The 17,190-nt window shown below is 32.3% G+C and overlaps 3 protein-coding genes across 4 annotated transcripts; 1 reads left to right on the top strand and 2 right to left on the bottom strand.

The window, feature by feature from the left end:
- The first annotated feature begins 3,249 nt into the window (after positions 1–3,249).
- Positions 3,250–5,723, top strand: LOC111275734 (uncharacterized). Of its 2 annotated transcripts, XM_089754749.1 has the most exons (3): positions 3,250–3,485; positions 3,578–4,472; positions 4,882–5,723. In XM_089754749.1, exons 2-3 carry the CDS (start codon positions 3,821–3,823, stop codon positions 5,511–5,513), a joined length of 1,284 nt encoding a protein of 427 aa, XP_089610875.1. In that variant the 5' UTR covers positions 3,250–3,485; positions 3,578–3,820; the 3' UTR covers positions 5,514–5,723. The 2 variants fall into 2 exon arrangements, with proteins under 2 accessions (XP_089610875.1, XP_022716977.1); XM_022861242.2 differs by having other exon boundaries at positions 3,250–4,472.
- Positions 5,724–8,846: 3,123 nt separating this feature from the next.
- Positions 8,847–11,777, bottom strand: RPL24 (Translation protein SH3-like family protein). The gene is made up of 4 exons (XM_022861243.2): positions 11,600–11,777; positions 10,414–10,452; positions 9,636–9,866; positions 8,847–9,281 (listed from the first exon to the last, which is right to left on the bottom strand). The coding sequence occupies exons 1-4, from the start codon at positions 11,705–11,707 to the stop codon at positions 9,069–9,071; spliced, it is 591 nt and encodes a 196-aa protein (XP_022716978.1). The 5' UTR covers positions 11,708–11,777; the 3' UTR covers positions 8,847–9,068.
- Positions 11,778–12,369: 592 nt separating this feature from the next.
- Positions 12,370–16,897, bottom strand: LOC111275733 (calcium/calmodulin-regulated receptor-like kinase 1). Its single transcript, XM_022861240.2, has 8 exons — positions 16,758–16,897; positions 15,564–15,930; positions 14,833–14,986; positions 14,141–14,267; positions 13,530–13,615; positions 13,334–13,405; positions 13,033–13,236; positions 12,370–12,950 (listed from the first exon to the last, which is right to left on the bottom strand). Exons 2-8 carry the CDS (start codon positions 15,875–15,877, stop codon positions 12,618–12,620), a joined length of 1,290 nt encoding a protein of 429 aa, XP_022716975.1. The 5' UTR covers positions 15,878–15,930; positions 16,758–16,897; the 3' UTR covers positions 12,370–12,617.
- Positions 16,898–17,190: the final 293 nt, after the last annotated feature.

The raw sequence follows: 17,190 nt of genomic DNA, 5'->3' as shown, positions 1-17,190 counted from the left end.
AAATTTTAAATATTAAAATTTGATGAGTTAAAAAATAATTATAATAAACAAATGATGTTAGAGATAAAAAAAAACAAAATACTTAAAAAATATATGTATTATGGATGTTATTTGATTTATAAAAATGTGTAAATATTATTAATAATATGAAAAATTTTTAAAAATAAAATTTATAATGAGATTTTGTACTTAAAATAAAAAAAAAGTTGCATAAAAAAAAGAAATATAATAAATATTGACTTCTTATTATAAAATCAAAGAATTTCACAAATTCTAACTCTTTAAGTGAAATTTAAATGGAGAATTTGAGTCATCCAAAAAATTTTGGCAATTATAATTTTTATTTTATCAAATAAAATAATTCCATTTTAAATTTTTAAATGTTTTTTTTACAAATAAAATAATTTTTAAGAATTTCTTGTCCAATTGTACCCTAAATGCAGGAAAATGACAATTTGAGCTAACGCCCAAGCTCTTCATAGTTAATACTCTATCCATCCATACTATATCCCTCAATTCAATATATTTGGGAGGTTGGAATGTTTCTTATCTTTCACCTAATAAAACCTTTTTTTTTTTTAATGAAACTTTTCAAGTTTCACCATTATTTATCTTCTTATAGAAATAAATTTGTTGGGGAATTGAATAAATAATTTAACAAAAAAAATTTAAAATAATTTACATTCACTATACTTATATTTATCAAATTTATTTTAGTTTAGGTACATCTCTTGATCGAGTGATTAAAGGAAGAGTTATAACATGATGTAAAGCTTAAATTCGAGTCGAAGTAACCCTAACCCCACCTCTAAATGTTTCTAAAATTTTTGCCATCAATGTTCTATATTATTGTTAACCAACTTTTTAAGATTTATTTGATTATAGATTTCCTTTGTTAAAAAGGCAAAAAAATCATATGCTTTTGATATTTATGCATTAATATTCTTTCATGAATATGTTCCTTATAAACCATCCAATTATTAAAGCCATATTTGATTCAATTTAGGTTCACCAGTCATTCTCCAACAATTTTGGAAAATATTCTCTTTAATTACATTTCAACAACCTAGGATAACTTGCTAGACTTAGGTTAGTGAAACAAAATTGCTTTCATTTTAAGAATAAAATGGATAAGACTTACTTTTCAAGTAACCAAATACAATACTAGAGACATCTTTCTTTAAAAAAGAAAAAAAAAAAGAAAGAAAGAACCAAATGTCCAATGAATTTGTTAGTAACATTTTTTTTCTCTAAATATATACTCTTATTTAGAGTGAGGATTTTTATATTTAAAATTATCAAAAATTAAATTCGATCATATTATATGATTGTTGGAGAATATTCAAACACTTATTTTTAATAATAAATATAATTATCATTAAGATAAGATTAGTACTCAATAACTCAAATTTTAAGAAAAAATTATTAAAATTTCAAATTCGAGCCTTGCACATGTGAAATTAAATCAATTAAAAATGGTTAAAGGTTATCAAATAAAAGATATAAAAAAGCAAAAGAAAATTTTAATATTTTACTTTGACACAGAAGATTAAGTAATTTATTTATCTTAAATTTTATTTTTAAATAATATAATACAAATACAAATTCTTCAATTAATAAAAAAGACAAAGCATCTATTATCTTTAATATTGTACATCTTTACTTATATGAAAAAAACTTATATTTATATTTATAGAAATTATCACATTATAATAAAATTTTTAGATGTCACAAATAACATTATCAACTTGACACATGTCTTATAAAAAATAATAAAAAAATGTGTAACAATCTCTTAATTTTTTATAAATTAAAAATTTTACTATCAATCTATATATATATATATATATATATATATATAAAGAACTATTTATATCTATGACTATAATTTTCTTTTCACAAGCTAAGAAATCAAACCCTAAATAAGAACTAACAATTTGTGAGCCATGACCATGATTTTGACAGCAGTGAATTTTTATGTGACTTTAAAATTATTATTATTATTATTATTATTATTATTATTATTATTATTATTATTATTATTATGGGTTGGAGTAGAAACAAATGAAAAGCTTGTATATTTAGGAAAAGGAACGAAAATTCATAGTTTACAGTTGTATATAAGCATAAAAATGGTGTCCAATCGTGGTCCACTATCAACTTTGGTATATTTTGACAACGATTGTTTATTATAAAACTATATATTATATCATGAAAATTTGCATATTTTTGTGCTATGAATTTTAATTTGTTTTTGTCTTCATATGACTCACGAGATGCATAGTAGAATTTCAACCTCTTGCAATTAAATGTGGGGCTTGTGACTTGGGAACCTTGAAATTTTCAAATTGGCCTGTTCCATAAAAATTAAAAATTACTATGATACTTTAAAAAAAAAAACCTAATTTTTAATGCCACTAGTTAAAAATAAATACCCCCTTCACTAATTAATGTGACATGAAATGAAAAAAATTATAAATATAGATATTGAATATTATATTTTTATCATTTATTTATACATTTATATTAAATATATTTTTCAAAAATAAATATAGATTAAACTCAAAAATTTTCAAATTAGATATTAAAATACTTATTTTTGATTTGATTTATTATTCGAGTAACTCGAACATGAGCTTGATTAATTTTATTCATTAACACTATTATAATCAACTATCTTTCATTATTTGGTAAAATGGGACATTGCACAATTCTGCTATGGAATTTAATCATACTTCACCCAATGAAGACCATAATTGTTCTTCCATGAAAAATCTAGCAAACTAGGTGAGGAAAAAAATGTGAAAGCAATTCTACTTATATTTATTTGTTTCACACATCTTGTGCTTATTCAATTTTCCTTCTATTTAGACTTTTTATTTTTTAAATTGAAACTTTTATATTGCTAAATTGAATTTTACATTTTATTTATATGGTCAAAGTGCAATTTTTATTATTTTATTAGTTGAGATTTTAAGTTTTAACCATAAAGATTGGAACTAAAATTTGATTGAAAATTATTTCCTAACTACCTTGTTTTAATTCAACATATGCATGTCTATTTGCACCAAACAACTTAATTTCTTTAATTTTTCCATTTCACCATTACAAGACAATAGTTGTTTTTTTTTTTTTTTCATTTATTTATTTATTTTATTTTCAAAGCATGCCTCCCGTCATACAGTATCACCATGGAACATGGGTTTCTTGTCATGTTATTAATAGCCAAAGAATCTTCATGTCTTGATCAAATTCCATTATTGCAATTGTATATCTATTTTTTTTTTCTATTAATGTATTTTCTTTTTCCTTTTATTTTATGGGATTGAATTAATTTTTTTTTTTAATGTCTAGTGCTCTTTTTTTGTCTTTCTTTCTCTTCTTACAGGGACAACCATCTCACATTTCATCAGAAAAAGCTGCAAAACATATTTTCATGAGATGATGGCTAAGCTACCATGTATGAACTATCATACAACAGCATGGTACATGAAATACTAGATTGACTTTTTTTAAAATTTTTTTAATCCGGGTGTTGCATTGCATCTGTTCTTTTTGATGTTATTTCTTGTACCAGACATGTTTTAGCTGTTTGAGTTTATCTGAATCCAAACATGGAAATGAAATTGCTGGCAAAGGGAGTTAAATCCAAAACTAGAAAGCAAAGTCAGGTGAAAGAGTTTTAAGCTTTCATGGCAAAAGTAAAGGTGGAGAGTGGTACAACAATTTATTGACAAATATGGGAAATGGAAAAGGGTTGTTGCAGTGGTGAAGAAGAAGGTTGAATCTTTTTTTTTTTTTTTGAGTTGAAGAAGAAAATATGCCAACAGTTTGGTTTTCTTTGAAGAGATCTTTGCACTGTAAATCAGAGCCATCAGATGTTCATGACCCAAAAACCAGGAAGCAATTGAGTACAATATTGACTAGGAAAGCAGGCAGGTCAGGGTGTTCAAGGTCTATAGCAAATCTCAAGGATGTCATTCATGGAAGCAAGAGACATTTGGAGAAGCCGCCAAGTTGCAGTCCAAGATCCATTGGGAGTAGTGAGTTTCTTAACCCAATAACTCATGAAGTTATTCTTAGTAACTCAAGGTGTGAGCTGAAAATCACTGGTTTTGGAGGGTTCCAAGATGGTGTCGGTAATGGTAGTAATAATGGAGCTAACGATGGTGGTGGTGGATCAACTTTTGTTGGTACTTTAAGGCCTGGAACACCAGGGCCTGGAGGCCACCCAACAATGCATTATTTTAATCCTTCTTTAAGGAATACTTCAACTACTCCTCCTAGAAAATCACCTTTTCTTGTATCAGAAAGGGAAAATGCTGGATTTGGTGGTGGAAACGTTCATTCAAGCAATAGAGTTTCTCTTGAGACAGACTCTAATGGATGTTCTACTGTGACTTGTCACAAATGTGGAGAGCAATTTAGCAAATGGGAAGCTGCTGAAACTCACCATCTATCTAAGCATGCTGGTAAGTTCTTTGATAAATTTTGATTCCATGGTTTTAGTTTGTTTCTCTTGGATTTCTTTTTGAAACTTTTGACTTTTCTTTTCCTCCATTGTTTTCTTGTCCTCTCGGTACCAAATCACCCACTTTTCTCTTACCACAAAATTATTGATTACCTTTACCCAATGAACATCCAGGTTCACTTTTACAAGAAAGGTAACTGGTTTCCCTGAGATGGCAGTAAATCACTTTCATGGATTGGATACCTTTTTACTTGCTTTAACCAAATAATTCAAGCTGATTCACTGTGGGGTTTTGTTTTAGAATTGATTTTTCATAATTTGAGTCTATTACTTTCAAGTAGTTTTCATTGCCTGTAATTTTTTTAAGTAGCTTTCGTTATCAGCAGCTAAACATTCTGCTTCTTTGGCAGTTACTGAACTTGTGGAAGGTGACTCATCCAGAAAGATTGTTGAAATTATATGCCGGACAAGTTGGTTAAAGTCTGAGAATCATTGTGGCCGGATAGAAAGAGTTTTGAAAGTTCACAACATGCAAAAAACTCTTGCGCGATTCGAAGAATATAGGGAAACGGTAAAGATTAAAGCAAGCAAACTTCCCAAGAAACATCCTCGATGCATTGCCGATGGAAATGAGCTATTGAGGTTCTATGGCACAACTGTGGCATGTTCTCTTGGTCTAAATGGTTCCTCAAGTCTTTGTATATCTGAAAAATGTTGCGTTTGTCGGATTATTAGAAATGGATTCTCTGCCAAGAAGGAGCTCAAGGAAGGAATTGGTGTTTTCACAACTTCTACAAGTGGAAGAGCTTTTGAGTCTATTCAAATTCTTGAAGATGATCCATCTATAAGGAAAGCTTTGGTAGTTTGCAGAGTAATAGCTGGGAGAGTTCATAAACCTTTGGAGAATATACAAGAAATGGCAGGCCAAACCGGGTTTGATTCATTGGCTGGGAAAGTTGGTCTGTATTCAAATATTGAAGAGCTTTATCTGCTCAATCCTAAAGCTCTCCTTCCTTGTTTTGTGGTCATTTGCAAACCTTGAGGAAAAAATTCAATCGATTAACTTTAGAAGTTATGACTTGTGAAGTTATGTGAATCGTTTTTCCTTTTCTTGCTAGAGGTTTTCCCTCTTCTTTTTGAAAGATTGGAAATTTTCATGCAATTATATTGCTTCTTCCCTGTTTAAGAATTGTATTGTAGATGAAAAATTCCTGGAAATTTTCATATTCCAAGCTTCATTGCAGCTTTTTCAAATACGTACTTTGGTGACACCTTTCTCAGCCTTTTGGATAAGATGATAAAGATATGCACACATATAGATGCCAATTCAGGATTTGAAGATAGATAAAATTCTGTCCTCAATAGGATTTTTATCACCCAAATATATTAAAATATTTGGCAACAATTGCTTTTTCCTTGCTATTTTTGTGCACTAATATCTGATAAATTCAACTAGATGTCTTTTGGATTAGTTTTGGGTTTTAAGAAACAAAAGTCGGATTAGATTAGACAAGGAATGGAAAAGTTGATAATAATTTGAATAATGACTAAGCACCCAAACTCAGTTGCCTGATTGCTAATATATGCACATGTCAAAGTTTAAACAGAACAAAACCAGCTCTTGTCTTGTTGATTTCATTTCATGAAGTTCTAAATCTACTAAAGAAAATGTAAGAGAACAAGTTTATTAATTACATTAAGTCATGCTCAGATTCCAGTTAACCTGTACCTGAAAGACGATGACAGATGATCCTGACTCAATGGCAATTAGTGATTTAAGAACATGGGACTCTTCTAAGCATGTTTGTGGTTTTCTAGCATGGCAATCTTTGCAAAAAATGAAAAATAATGAATGTTAATGTCCACTAGCTATATCAACTTTGAAATGGCATGTGGTCCTGGTTGGAGGGTAAGGTTTCAAACAATATTTAATCTAACCCAACAGGAAGAAAACCAAGAAGAATTACCATATGTTTGCTGTCCTGGCAGAAAAATTTTGTCCTTTCTGTGCTCATTCCTGTTTAAATTTCTGCTGTAAATGCCGTGTTAAAAGTTTTTAGTTGTCATGTTTGCTTTTACTCTACGGCGTATGCACCTTCTAGGTGAATACGGAGTAACTCACAATAAAGATATGGTCAGGGACCCTTCTCTCTCTCTCTCTCTCTCTCTTGCATTTCAAACTAGTAAATTCTATTGGTCACTTTAGAAGGATCTTTACAACTTCTACATGAGTATGGATGTTGATTATGTCATTTCCTTACTGCAACATCAGGAATGCTTTTAATGGCTTTCTGGCACATGCATCTCATAAATGTATGCAAACCCTCATTACACTAGTCTGAAAAAAATAAATTCTAGAAATTGAATTCCCATTCAATTTTGAGTCTCAAATATTGGGATGTAATTTGGAAGCAGATGAACACAAATGAAAGATATTTATTTGGTGTTAACCCTAATCCACAACTGATTTAGACTTTTCACTCGTGTGTTGCCACCTTGCTGAGCCATCATTCTCAGTTGAAGTCAATCTTTTGTAGGTTACAAAATTGTTAGTCATTGAGATTTTGTCCTCTGAAAATATCTTCTGCAGAAACCTCCAGGAGTACTAATGAGTAAAAATACAAAATTTGTCTTGCCTCTCTAACTACTCAACAAAATATCTAACCCAGAACCAGGCTTCTTTACTACTCTCTTAGCTTCTGCTCCCAGGAGTCAACTAACCATATTAATAGGTGTCTAGACTTTTATTGACCCGCAATGGCATGACCTGTTCCAGGCATAGCTGAATAAAAGAATGCAGAATTTTAGAGTTTACTTTCTGACCATCTTAGTTTTTTAGTTCATATTATCATTAAGAGATGGTTGGTGAGAAAATTTAAGTGGCCTACAGTATAACTGAAAATGGTCCCAGTCAAGCAAAGATGGATAGAAAAATCTATATAGCAAACCCTGGTCCGTAAAGGAAAAGTTTGTTGAGTTAGTTCAAGAAGTAGCTTTTGCGTTAAAGATCCTGATTATATACATTCTGCTACAATTTCCAAATTATTGGATAGTTGAATGATTCCTGAGATTATTCCCATAGTTCTTTCTATTTCATTGTAGTTGGCACTAACCTGCACCAATTATGCCTTTATTAACTCCAAGAAACAAATAAATCTTCCTCTATATTAATTCTTGTGGCCCATGCTTCAAGTTCCCTAGTCTGCAAGTAGTGTTTTAGACTGCTTAGCCTTCATCAGTCTACATATGATCTCTCAGCATCTCAATTAACTGTCATTTTGACAATAAGTTAGACTAAGTTTGGCATAAGAATATAGGGCAAGTTTGGAGCCGCAATAAGCGCCTTTCCATCTGTTTAATGCCGCATAACAGTACACGATTTGGTGAACTAGGTCCACGTAGTAGCAAGCATTAATAACTACTATGAATTTTGATTTCTAGGATGCTAGGAACACAACATATGCCTAGCATGGAAAGGCTTTCGGGTCAGTTGAAATTTTCCTGCCACTACCTTCTGGTAGAGGGTAGAAATCCATAATCTACACGATTAGAATTTGTTTGATGAACTGTATCTTCTATTCCATGCTTGTAAGTGAAGCATAAATCTCTTAGCTTCTTTAAAGAAATCACAGGAAGTTTTGAATCTTTTTTCTCTGCCTCCAACCTGGAAACATACATAAAGAAAGGGGAACATATTGGATTACCAAATTTCATCTCCTAAAGTTGTTGATCAATAGCCTGTATATAAATCTTACCTCTGAATATTTGAACTAGGACACTCTTGAGGAAGGCGATTAATCAGTTCAGACATTGGAGAGCTGCAGACACAGCATATTTATCTACCTTCTACTCTGGCTTGCTCCACAAGGAAAATGTGGGCACTGCATAAATATGTGAACTAAAGCAACCGATCGCATTCTAGCATTCAAAGCTGACAGTATTGAGAAGTACTTGTGAGTTGGGATCAACTGTAGAAATAAGCCAAATATGGAATTTATAACTACCTAGTTTCAATTCTCATCCATTTAATTCTTTAAAAGGAAAGTGTTTTCATATCCATATAACTTATTTTCATATGTTATTTCGATCTGTGTCTACGGACAACGAAAATGTTTCAATGATATGAGAAGAGACGAGATGGACTAGCAGCATTTCAAGCCAGTTGGAAAGTACACCATTATTAATCCCTTGGGCTTAGAGCCTTAAAGTATGACCAGATGTGGCCTCTGCCTATGACATCTAACAAGTTTCTTGAGATGATCATGGATTGTTAAGAACAACAAGCTTTGAAGTTTATGCCCCTTTCATCATCCAGTCCCTGGACAATGTGACATAATCTACCCTGGACTCTGAATGAAGCTAACGAACTCTCTGATTGGGTTAAGTACAATTGAAAATAACTTTCATATTTAGTCTACATATTGGATTGCCATACAGTATAATCATAGATCAACAGAGATATTTACTGCTGGCAAAAAGAATCAGACTTACAAATCGGCATGTTTAAAGTAATTGGAGAAAAAACATGGAAGAGGACAGAGAATAACATCTAGATTTCCAGAAGCCACATTAAATTTTGAAGTTACGAGTTTAGGTTCTAAGAGACAGCAGAAGCAGCCATGACTTCAGTTTTCTCTCTTCCAGCTTCCTTCAGTTTCTTCCAGTTTTCATCACTGTCGATGATTTCTCCAGTCTTTATGAGGTAGCGGACCTTTTTCCCATTATCTAACACTTTATGACCCACCCGACTAGTGACATCTTGTTCTTTAGAATAAAGCATCACGTTTGAGCTGTGAATAGGCGCTTCAATCTGGAAACCCGCAATTAAAACACTTAAACAGGCAAATGAGATAAACATACATACAGGCAGAGAATAAAAGGATATTTTCATTTATGTATTCTTGCACACCAAAAATGTATGTAGCTTTCCGCGAACCATATCCATAGTCTAAAAAACTAGAATAAGGAATGCAGAGAAACGAACTCCTATCAATGCCATGAAGGGAAAAGAAACAAACAGACTCCTATAGATTAACATAAGAAAGATATATAACAAACAGATCATAATATCATGAAACAAGGCATGGCCACTTTCCAAAATGTAGGATATAAAAAAGCAGAACTTCGTTTCTTTTTGAAAGTAAAATTGAACAGTATAAACGACCTTAATTATCTGTCCTGGTTGACCCTCTTCTCTGCTCTTCATATGCTTAGTCTTCAGGTTTATATCTTTCACTACAATGGTGCTGTTATGCTTAAAGATCTCGGTTATCTCTCCAATTTTGCCCTTATCACGGCCTGATATTACTTTAATGGTATCTCCAACCTTAACATGCATTTTATGTAAAACCGGAAGGCTGTTTGGCTTACATTTCTTCCGTTCCCAATGTTTAAGCTGCAAGGTACAGGGAAAAGAACAAGGAATGGCAAATACCATGGAAAAGTAAACACGTCAGACATAGCAAAACAAGTACTCCCACAATAATACTCTTTTCAAAGAGAATGTAGAATTCACAATAAGGCTTGAATTTACTGACATAGAGCTCATCTGTTAAGCTCACAATGCATTTATTAGCATGAACAGACAAGTAATTTGAGTTAGGCAATCTAAAATTCGTATGAATGTATATCCCTCATGATAATCAATGGAAGAAATCAAATATCTTCCCTCTGGAAAGTCCACAATCAACCAGTTTAATAGGCATGTGTTATAGCCACAAAACTCTAATGCTATATCCAGTAGGAAGGAAAGAAGAAGGAAAGAGGATGGAGGGAAAAACTACTTTCTTTCCATCCTTTTCTTTTGTTTGTAAGTTAATCAAAAGGCAGCCGTGAGTATTTCCGCTCTACTGTTTCTATGCTTCATGCTTCTCTCTCATTACACAGATATTTTGGTTAAATATGAAACGAATTGCATGACAAAAAGGAAGCAGAATAGCAACCTTCACTACAATAACAAATGGATTCTCTCTTGGCTTGACCTGCACGCAATAAAAACAGTGAATTATTATCAAAATTTCCAGCAATCACTATTTCATTATGGATGCTGTACAGTGAGTCAAACTGTAGTTTAATAGTAATGACATGGAAATAGAGCTCAGCTGTCACTAATAATAATCTAGATCTTAACAAATGTTCTAAACTTCTGAATGCAAAGATGAACACAATGTTTCATACCAACTGTAAACTAAATAAAGCACACTCGCATTTCATTTCTTTTTCATCTCTTATAGGCACAAAATCATGCACATAAAAGCCAACAAGAAATCAAAATTATAAGCAATTGAGGTTGTCAATTAACGACATTCTTGACTTTGCAATTTTGAAGTACAGATATAACCAACGGAAACCTAATAAATCAAAAAGACTCTAAACAAGGGCCTAAATATTCATCAATCTTAAAAAGCATAACTTATAGGCCCATAACCACTGGTACACTAGTCACAAAAAAGAACAAAAATGCAAACACTTGAAAATGATCTAATCATTTTCCCTTAGATATAAAAGAAGAAATTTAATACATTGTGGAGATTTGCATTGACAAGAACATAAGTTACCTAACAAACAACCTACGGCAAGTTTATCATAATTGGATAAAGATAGTAATAAATTTCCCTTCTAAAGCCTCAAATCCATCTTATAACAAATGGACTCAATATATGCATCATTCCAATGACTTAGCAAAGCATTTATAAAATTTAATCTCGTTATTTGAAAAAGAAAAGAAAAAACCTGCTTTATGCAACACTATCTAGTTAAGCTTAAATTTACCCAAATTAACAAACAAACAGAAATGAATCTCATTAAAAAAAAGGGAACCATTTGAGTATCATTAAAACATTTCAATCAACGCAGAGAAAAACTGAATAATACAATAAATTATATAGCTTTTAACTATAAAAAAGTTGGTTCTTTTAAAACCAAAAGAATAAAGGAAGCTGCTTTAGTCTTAAACCAAAGCAACTAAGGAAAAAAAGCTGCGAAAAAGATTGAAATTCATGAAATACCCATTTCCATATAACCTCCAAAGAATTGAAAAAAAAAAAAAAGGAAAACGTGTAAATTAGAGCCAAAAAATGAGGTAAAAGAATTGATGGAATTGAAGGAAACACAAGGAAGAGAACATACATGAAGAGGGGAGAGAGAAGGAGGGATTGAGAGACGTTGGCCCAAGAAGGAGTTTGAAGAAAGAGAAAGAGCAGTCATTGAGCTTTGCAGCGCAGCCATGGCTGCCATTGTTTTGCCTTCTTCAACGGTTCAGTAAATCGACTGGTCGAGACCTGCTCTTTCGATGATGACGATAAAATAAAGGGTACATGTATAACAAAGGCTAGTTACTATCTAAAACGACAGCGTTTAGCTTGTGCATAAAATTTTGGGCCCAAAATGGGCTTTGGGCTTAAAACTTTAAAGCCTTTTTTCTACTAAAAAATATTTTTAGGGCTTTATTATGCTTTTTTATATTAATTTTTTATCACCAAATTGCATTTTTTTTTTATTTAGACTTATGGACTACCCATTTTATAAACTTTCATTACAATCCACTACTAAAACCTGACACCCAAACATTTGACCTACAATCTTCTTACTCAAATAGCAAGTTGGCATTTCCTTTCCCCATTTTTAAAAAATTTCTCAAACCACTAGAAAAGATGAATCGAAATATGCAAAGAATCAACTGGTTTTAATTTTTATTATTTTTGGAAATTATGTCAAACTCGATGGTCATATATTCGAGTTGTAAAAATAATCTCTTGCAAAAATACAAAAAACAAAAGACTACATACACTAAATCCTTCTCCGAACCCACACATAGTGAGAATGCTTTGCCCACCGAGCTGCTCTTTTTATGTCAAAAACCTACTAGGTTTGGTGAAGTTTAATGCAAAGAAAAACAATTTCAGAAAGACATTATCTATGCTTTCATTCATTTTCATTTCTATTGTATTAATATACAAAAATTAAATCAGCAAAACAAATGAGGCTAACTATGTTACACCAAATTAATAACAATCCTTTTTACCCTAAACCCACTCAAAAGACAGCTCAAATGCTACAAACAAACCTGCTTTTGCTTGACATATATCACAAAACAAAGACAAAACCAAGAAATTTTTAACAAATTAACAAATGGAAGAACCATTGACTATATTTCAAATGTGTCAGCTGCGCTGTCCATGGACTCGTCTCTCTGGTGTTCAGTTATCGGTATCTTAGTTTCGCCTTGCTCTAAGTCAACTGAAACCTCATCTGCAGTGGCAGATGAAGACTTCTGATGCTTCTTGCTGTGTCTCATTTTAAGGATTCGTGTTAGAACTTGCACGATGTCCCTCATGGAAGGTCGTTTTTTGGGGACTCGGTTGACACATTTATACGCAAGAGCTGCTACTTCGTTGAGCTCTTGCACATCAAATTTCCCGTCTAATCGTGAATCTACAATTTCCTCCCACCCAACTTTCCCTTCGGTACTCATAGCTGCCTGTTTGTCATATCACTTATATATTCAGAACAACATGGATATAAGCTTGACTTAAAGAGAGAAAGTGAAAGAGAGATCTTACTAGCTCAACATATTCCATGAGACCCTGTAAAGGATTTCTGCCAGCTATGAGTTCAAAGAGCAACACCCCGAAGCTGTAAACATCACTTTTCTTAGTAAAGTTCCTTGTAGATATGTACTCTGGATCAAGATATCCAAACGTTCCTCGTACGTTAGCTGCGTGTTTGTCTACCATCTCTTCTCTTGAGAGCCCGAAATCAGCTACCTGCTTGAGATGGCAGTCCCATAAGATTAAGCCATATATCATGATGTACAAAAATATAACAATGGCAATTTAAAATTATCAATAACCAAGAACATACCCTGGCTCTCATGGACTGATCCAACAGAATATTGGATGACTTAATGTCCCGGTGTATTACAGGAGGAACTGCCTAAAAAAATAAATATGAAGAAATTTACAGATTTTTACCATAAGCATAATGCACGCACATGAATCTGCCATACATGCCTGCAAAGACAGACATGTCCACATACAGTCCAAATAAGAAATATTACCCCGTCATGAAGATATTCCAAGCCCCTTGCTACATCTAAAGCGATATAAACCCTCAAATTCCAGCTCAGAGGTTCATGATTTTCACCTGCAGAAAGATGAAATGCAGTTTTCAATAGAAACTAGTGTATACAAAATTGAATTTTCAAAGAGCAGGCATCTACAAGTGCCTCCGAAATCATAATTTCTTGATACGCTTATAGTAAAAAGCTAATTGTAATCTGATGCATACTAGTTTTCACCGTATCAACTCATTTGCATAATTAAAGTATGTAGAGCATTGATGACAGCATACTACTAGCAAGGTTGGCCATATTGTTAATAGAGTTTTCAGCAATGACATGATAGTCAATGGCTCAATGAAATAGAAGCAAAAAGATACATTTGCGTTCTAAAAAACGAGCTTATCATAGATTCAACATGTAGAGCAGCAGAAAATACAAGGTAGCTCCAGACCATTGAATGCCAAAGATCCAAAAAAGCTTTGTTTTACAAAGAAGTTAACCTATAGAAGAGTGAGACCAGCCGATATACAAGTCCATGGTATAATATTTCAGTTTTGGTCATTCATAATATACTGATCTTCTACCGAGGGAGTTGGCAGCCTACTTACTGTACAAATGAGAAGCCAAACTGCCTTTACTCATATACACATAGACAAGCATATGCTGACCCTTTTCTGCACAATATCCAACCAAATTTACAAGGTTCCTGTGATGCAGCCTTCCCAACAACATAACCTGAAATGTTAAGAGGGTGAAATATTAACAAGCTGGAGACAGCAGGAAGGAACAAAAAGAAAAGCAGACACACACACACACACAGAAAACACAGAGAAATGCGATCAGTAAAGGCATGTTAAAAAAAGGCAAATAATAAGTTGGGTAAAAGGCTGTGAATGACTTTGATTGGCTAATCAAGTTTTTCCCTGAATTTCATGTAGTCAAATGCTTTTGATGAGAAAATTTTCTTGTCAACATGATGTTCCAAGCGTTCATTGTTTTGTTTACCTCATTCCCTTAAAAGAAAAACCTTGTAACTCTTATCATTCACTTATCTACTTCTACTCTCAGTTTTTGCTTATAGAAAAAGCAGAAATAGAACTTAGAGTAATATTCTTCCTTGGATGCTAAGTTGTGTTCATCTCTTAAGAAACTAGAAAGCATGCCAAGCCATGGTAACAAGAAAAAGGAATTCTAAAGTGACGGTATCTTGAAAAAACCAAGAATACTACTATTTTACAAATGTTTATGCAAACCTAATTAGGAATAGATAAATCTTGCCATTAAAATATGACATCCCTACCTCTGTCTGGAACTCTTTCTCCCCTTGTTTAGAATCAGTTGCAAGCACTTTCACGGCAACAGTCTCACCAGTTGACATCTGAGCTTTATAAACTGGACCAAAGGCTCCTTGTCCTATTAATGTTGTAAAATTATAGGTTGCTTTTTGCAAATCCCTGAGTTAGTAACGCCATCAATGAATTAGCAAAGAAAAATCAAGGGAAAAGTTCAGGAAAAATACACAAATTCAAGCCACAAACCACCCAACTATAGTGCTATACTACTAGTTTGCTATAACATGAATGAAAGTATTAAAGGCTCAAACATGTTCTTACATTCAAGCCATTAGCTTGATTTTAGAGATATTAATTGCCCGATATTTAAAAAGTATTGAACTGCAAGAATCCAGTTAGTTTCTTATTAAGAATGCCCACTTTTACTGAAAAACAAACAACTTCACAGATTCCAAAACTGGAAAATCTTGAAAAGTTCATATCATGCTATCTACCTTGAGACACAAATACAAGACAAGATAACATTAAGCAAACTTTATTCAAGAGTGGACCAAAAAAATAATTTCCCATAACCATTATATCATTATTATATCACATGGATAACAATACAAACCAGTCACCAACACATCTAATCATAATCGCATATAAAAACTAAAGAACAATATTCGCTAAAATCTACTACTCAAATGATCAACTACAATCATGCATAATTGAACAAGTTAAAAAAAAAAAAACATACTTGTATGAATACTCGGGTATTCCAGACATGGAGACAACATTACTCCTTCTAAAACCTTCAAGCCACATAGACATTCCATTTCTTCCAGATTTCACAGGTGACTCAGGAGCGAGAGTCGAATCTGATAATATAGTACAAGAATCAGCTCCATTAGCCCTGATGGGAATAGTTGAAGCTCTCCTGGAACTGCTGTTTCCTATCTGGGATCTCTTCCTATGATATCTTATACAAAACAGTGCAAAAATAGCTAAAAGCACACCGATCACAACTCCTATAGAAATCCCAATGATCAAACCAGTTGACTCCCCCCTCATCTCCACTCCCTCTTTTGCTATTTGCTATTCAAGCCTCCAGTCCATCGAAACAACTGCAAATACAATTCTGGGGTCAAATTAAGCCAATTCTAAACTACCACCAAATCGACATTAATAAAAGAAAAAGTAAAAAACTTTAATACAATTCTCAGTCAGTCAAACAATGTTAATTTTATCAAAACTAGAAGGTCAAGTCTAGAACTTTCATGTCATTTTTCACAGCAAATGAAATAAAAGTCAAAGTTGAGAAACATGACAAAAAGAACAAAATTTTCGTCTACTATCTGAATAGTCTCATACCAAAAACTGATCAAATTCACATAATTGTAAAAACAAACGGATTGAACAGACCCCAAGAAACAAAATTCAGTAAAAAGAAAATTAATAATGTGACTAAAGCTTGAGAAGAAAATATAGTTGATCTGATTAGCATTCATAAACTTATTAATTAAACATTTATGAGTCAAAAACTGAAACTTTTTGCTGATTATAGATTAAAGAACAAGAATTATAATACTGATCTGTTTGGTTACTAAGAAAAAAAAAGAAACAGGAAAACCAAAAGAAAAAAAGAAAAAGAAAAAGAGTTTATGAACTCCAAAAGACTTTCAAGAAAGCAAAGAGCTTTTGAGTAAAACCAATAAGTTTCTTCAACTTTCAGTTCCAAGTTCTCTTTCTTAATCTTTCTCACCAAACAAACAGAGTACAAAGCAAGAAAAAAAGACCCAGAAAAGTTTTAACCCATGAAACATGAAAACAAGGCCAGATACGAAAAACCCAGAAATTGTTTCCCATAGAAAAAAGTGAAATGAAATCCATTGAAGAAGAAATAAACCAAAAATCAACCTTTATCAATATACAAAGAAAAAAAAAACCATACATTTCTTCAGTTACATGGTTTCTTTGGAGCAAAGAAGAAAAGAGAAAACAGCAATGAAAATGTTGAGAAGAAAATTCTTTGAGTGGGATTTAAAAGAAAGAATCTGAGGCTTGAAGACAGAGGAGAGAGGTTTTTGAAAGTAGAAAAAAAAACCACTTGAATTATTTTTGGAGTATTTACAGAGAATTTTTTTTTATTTTAAATTATAGAAATACGTGAGTCGCCGTTCGTACAATAAACGCGGGACTCCATGGCAGGAGAAGTATTTTTTGGTTGCCAAACATGGCCTTTTGTTTTTTGAATTTGACCTTCTTTTAGAAATAAAATGAAATTTTGGACACTTTTTTTTTTAATACAATTTTACTCCATCTTTAATTGTTTGCTTCCAAATATAAATTTTAAAAATAGTAAATTATTAGTACATTTTATTTCT

This window comes from Durio zibethinus, chromosome 25, assembly GCF_047325235.1.
Source record: "Durio zibethinus cultivar Kanyao isolate XHJ-2024 chromosome 25, ASM4732523v1, whole genome shotgun sequence".
Lineage (NCBI taxonomy): Eukaryota > Viridiplantae > Streptophyta > Magnoliopsida > Malvales > Malvaceae > Durio > Durio zibethinus.
The sequence above is the reverse complement of the archived record's forward strand: the minus strand, read 5'-3'. Positions and strand labels throughout refer to the sequence as shown.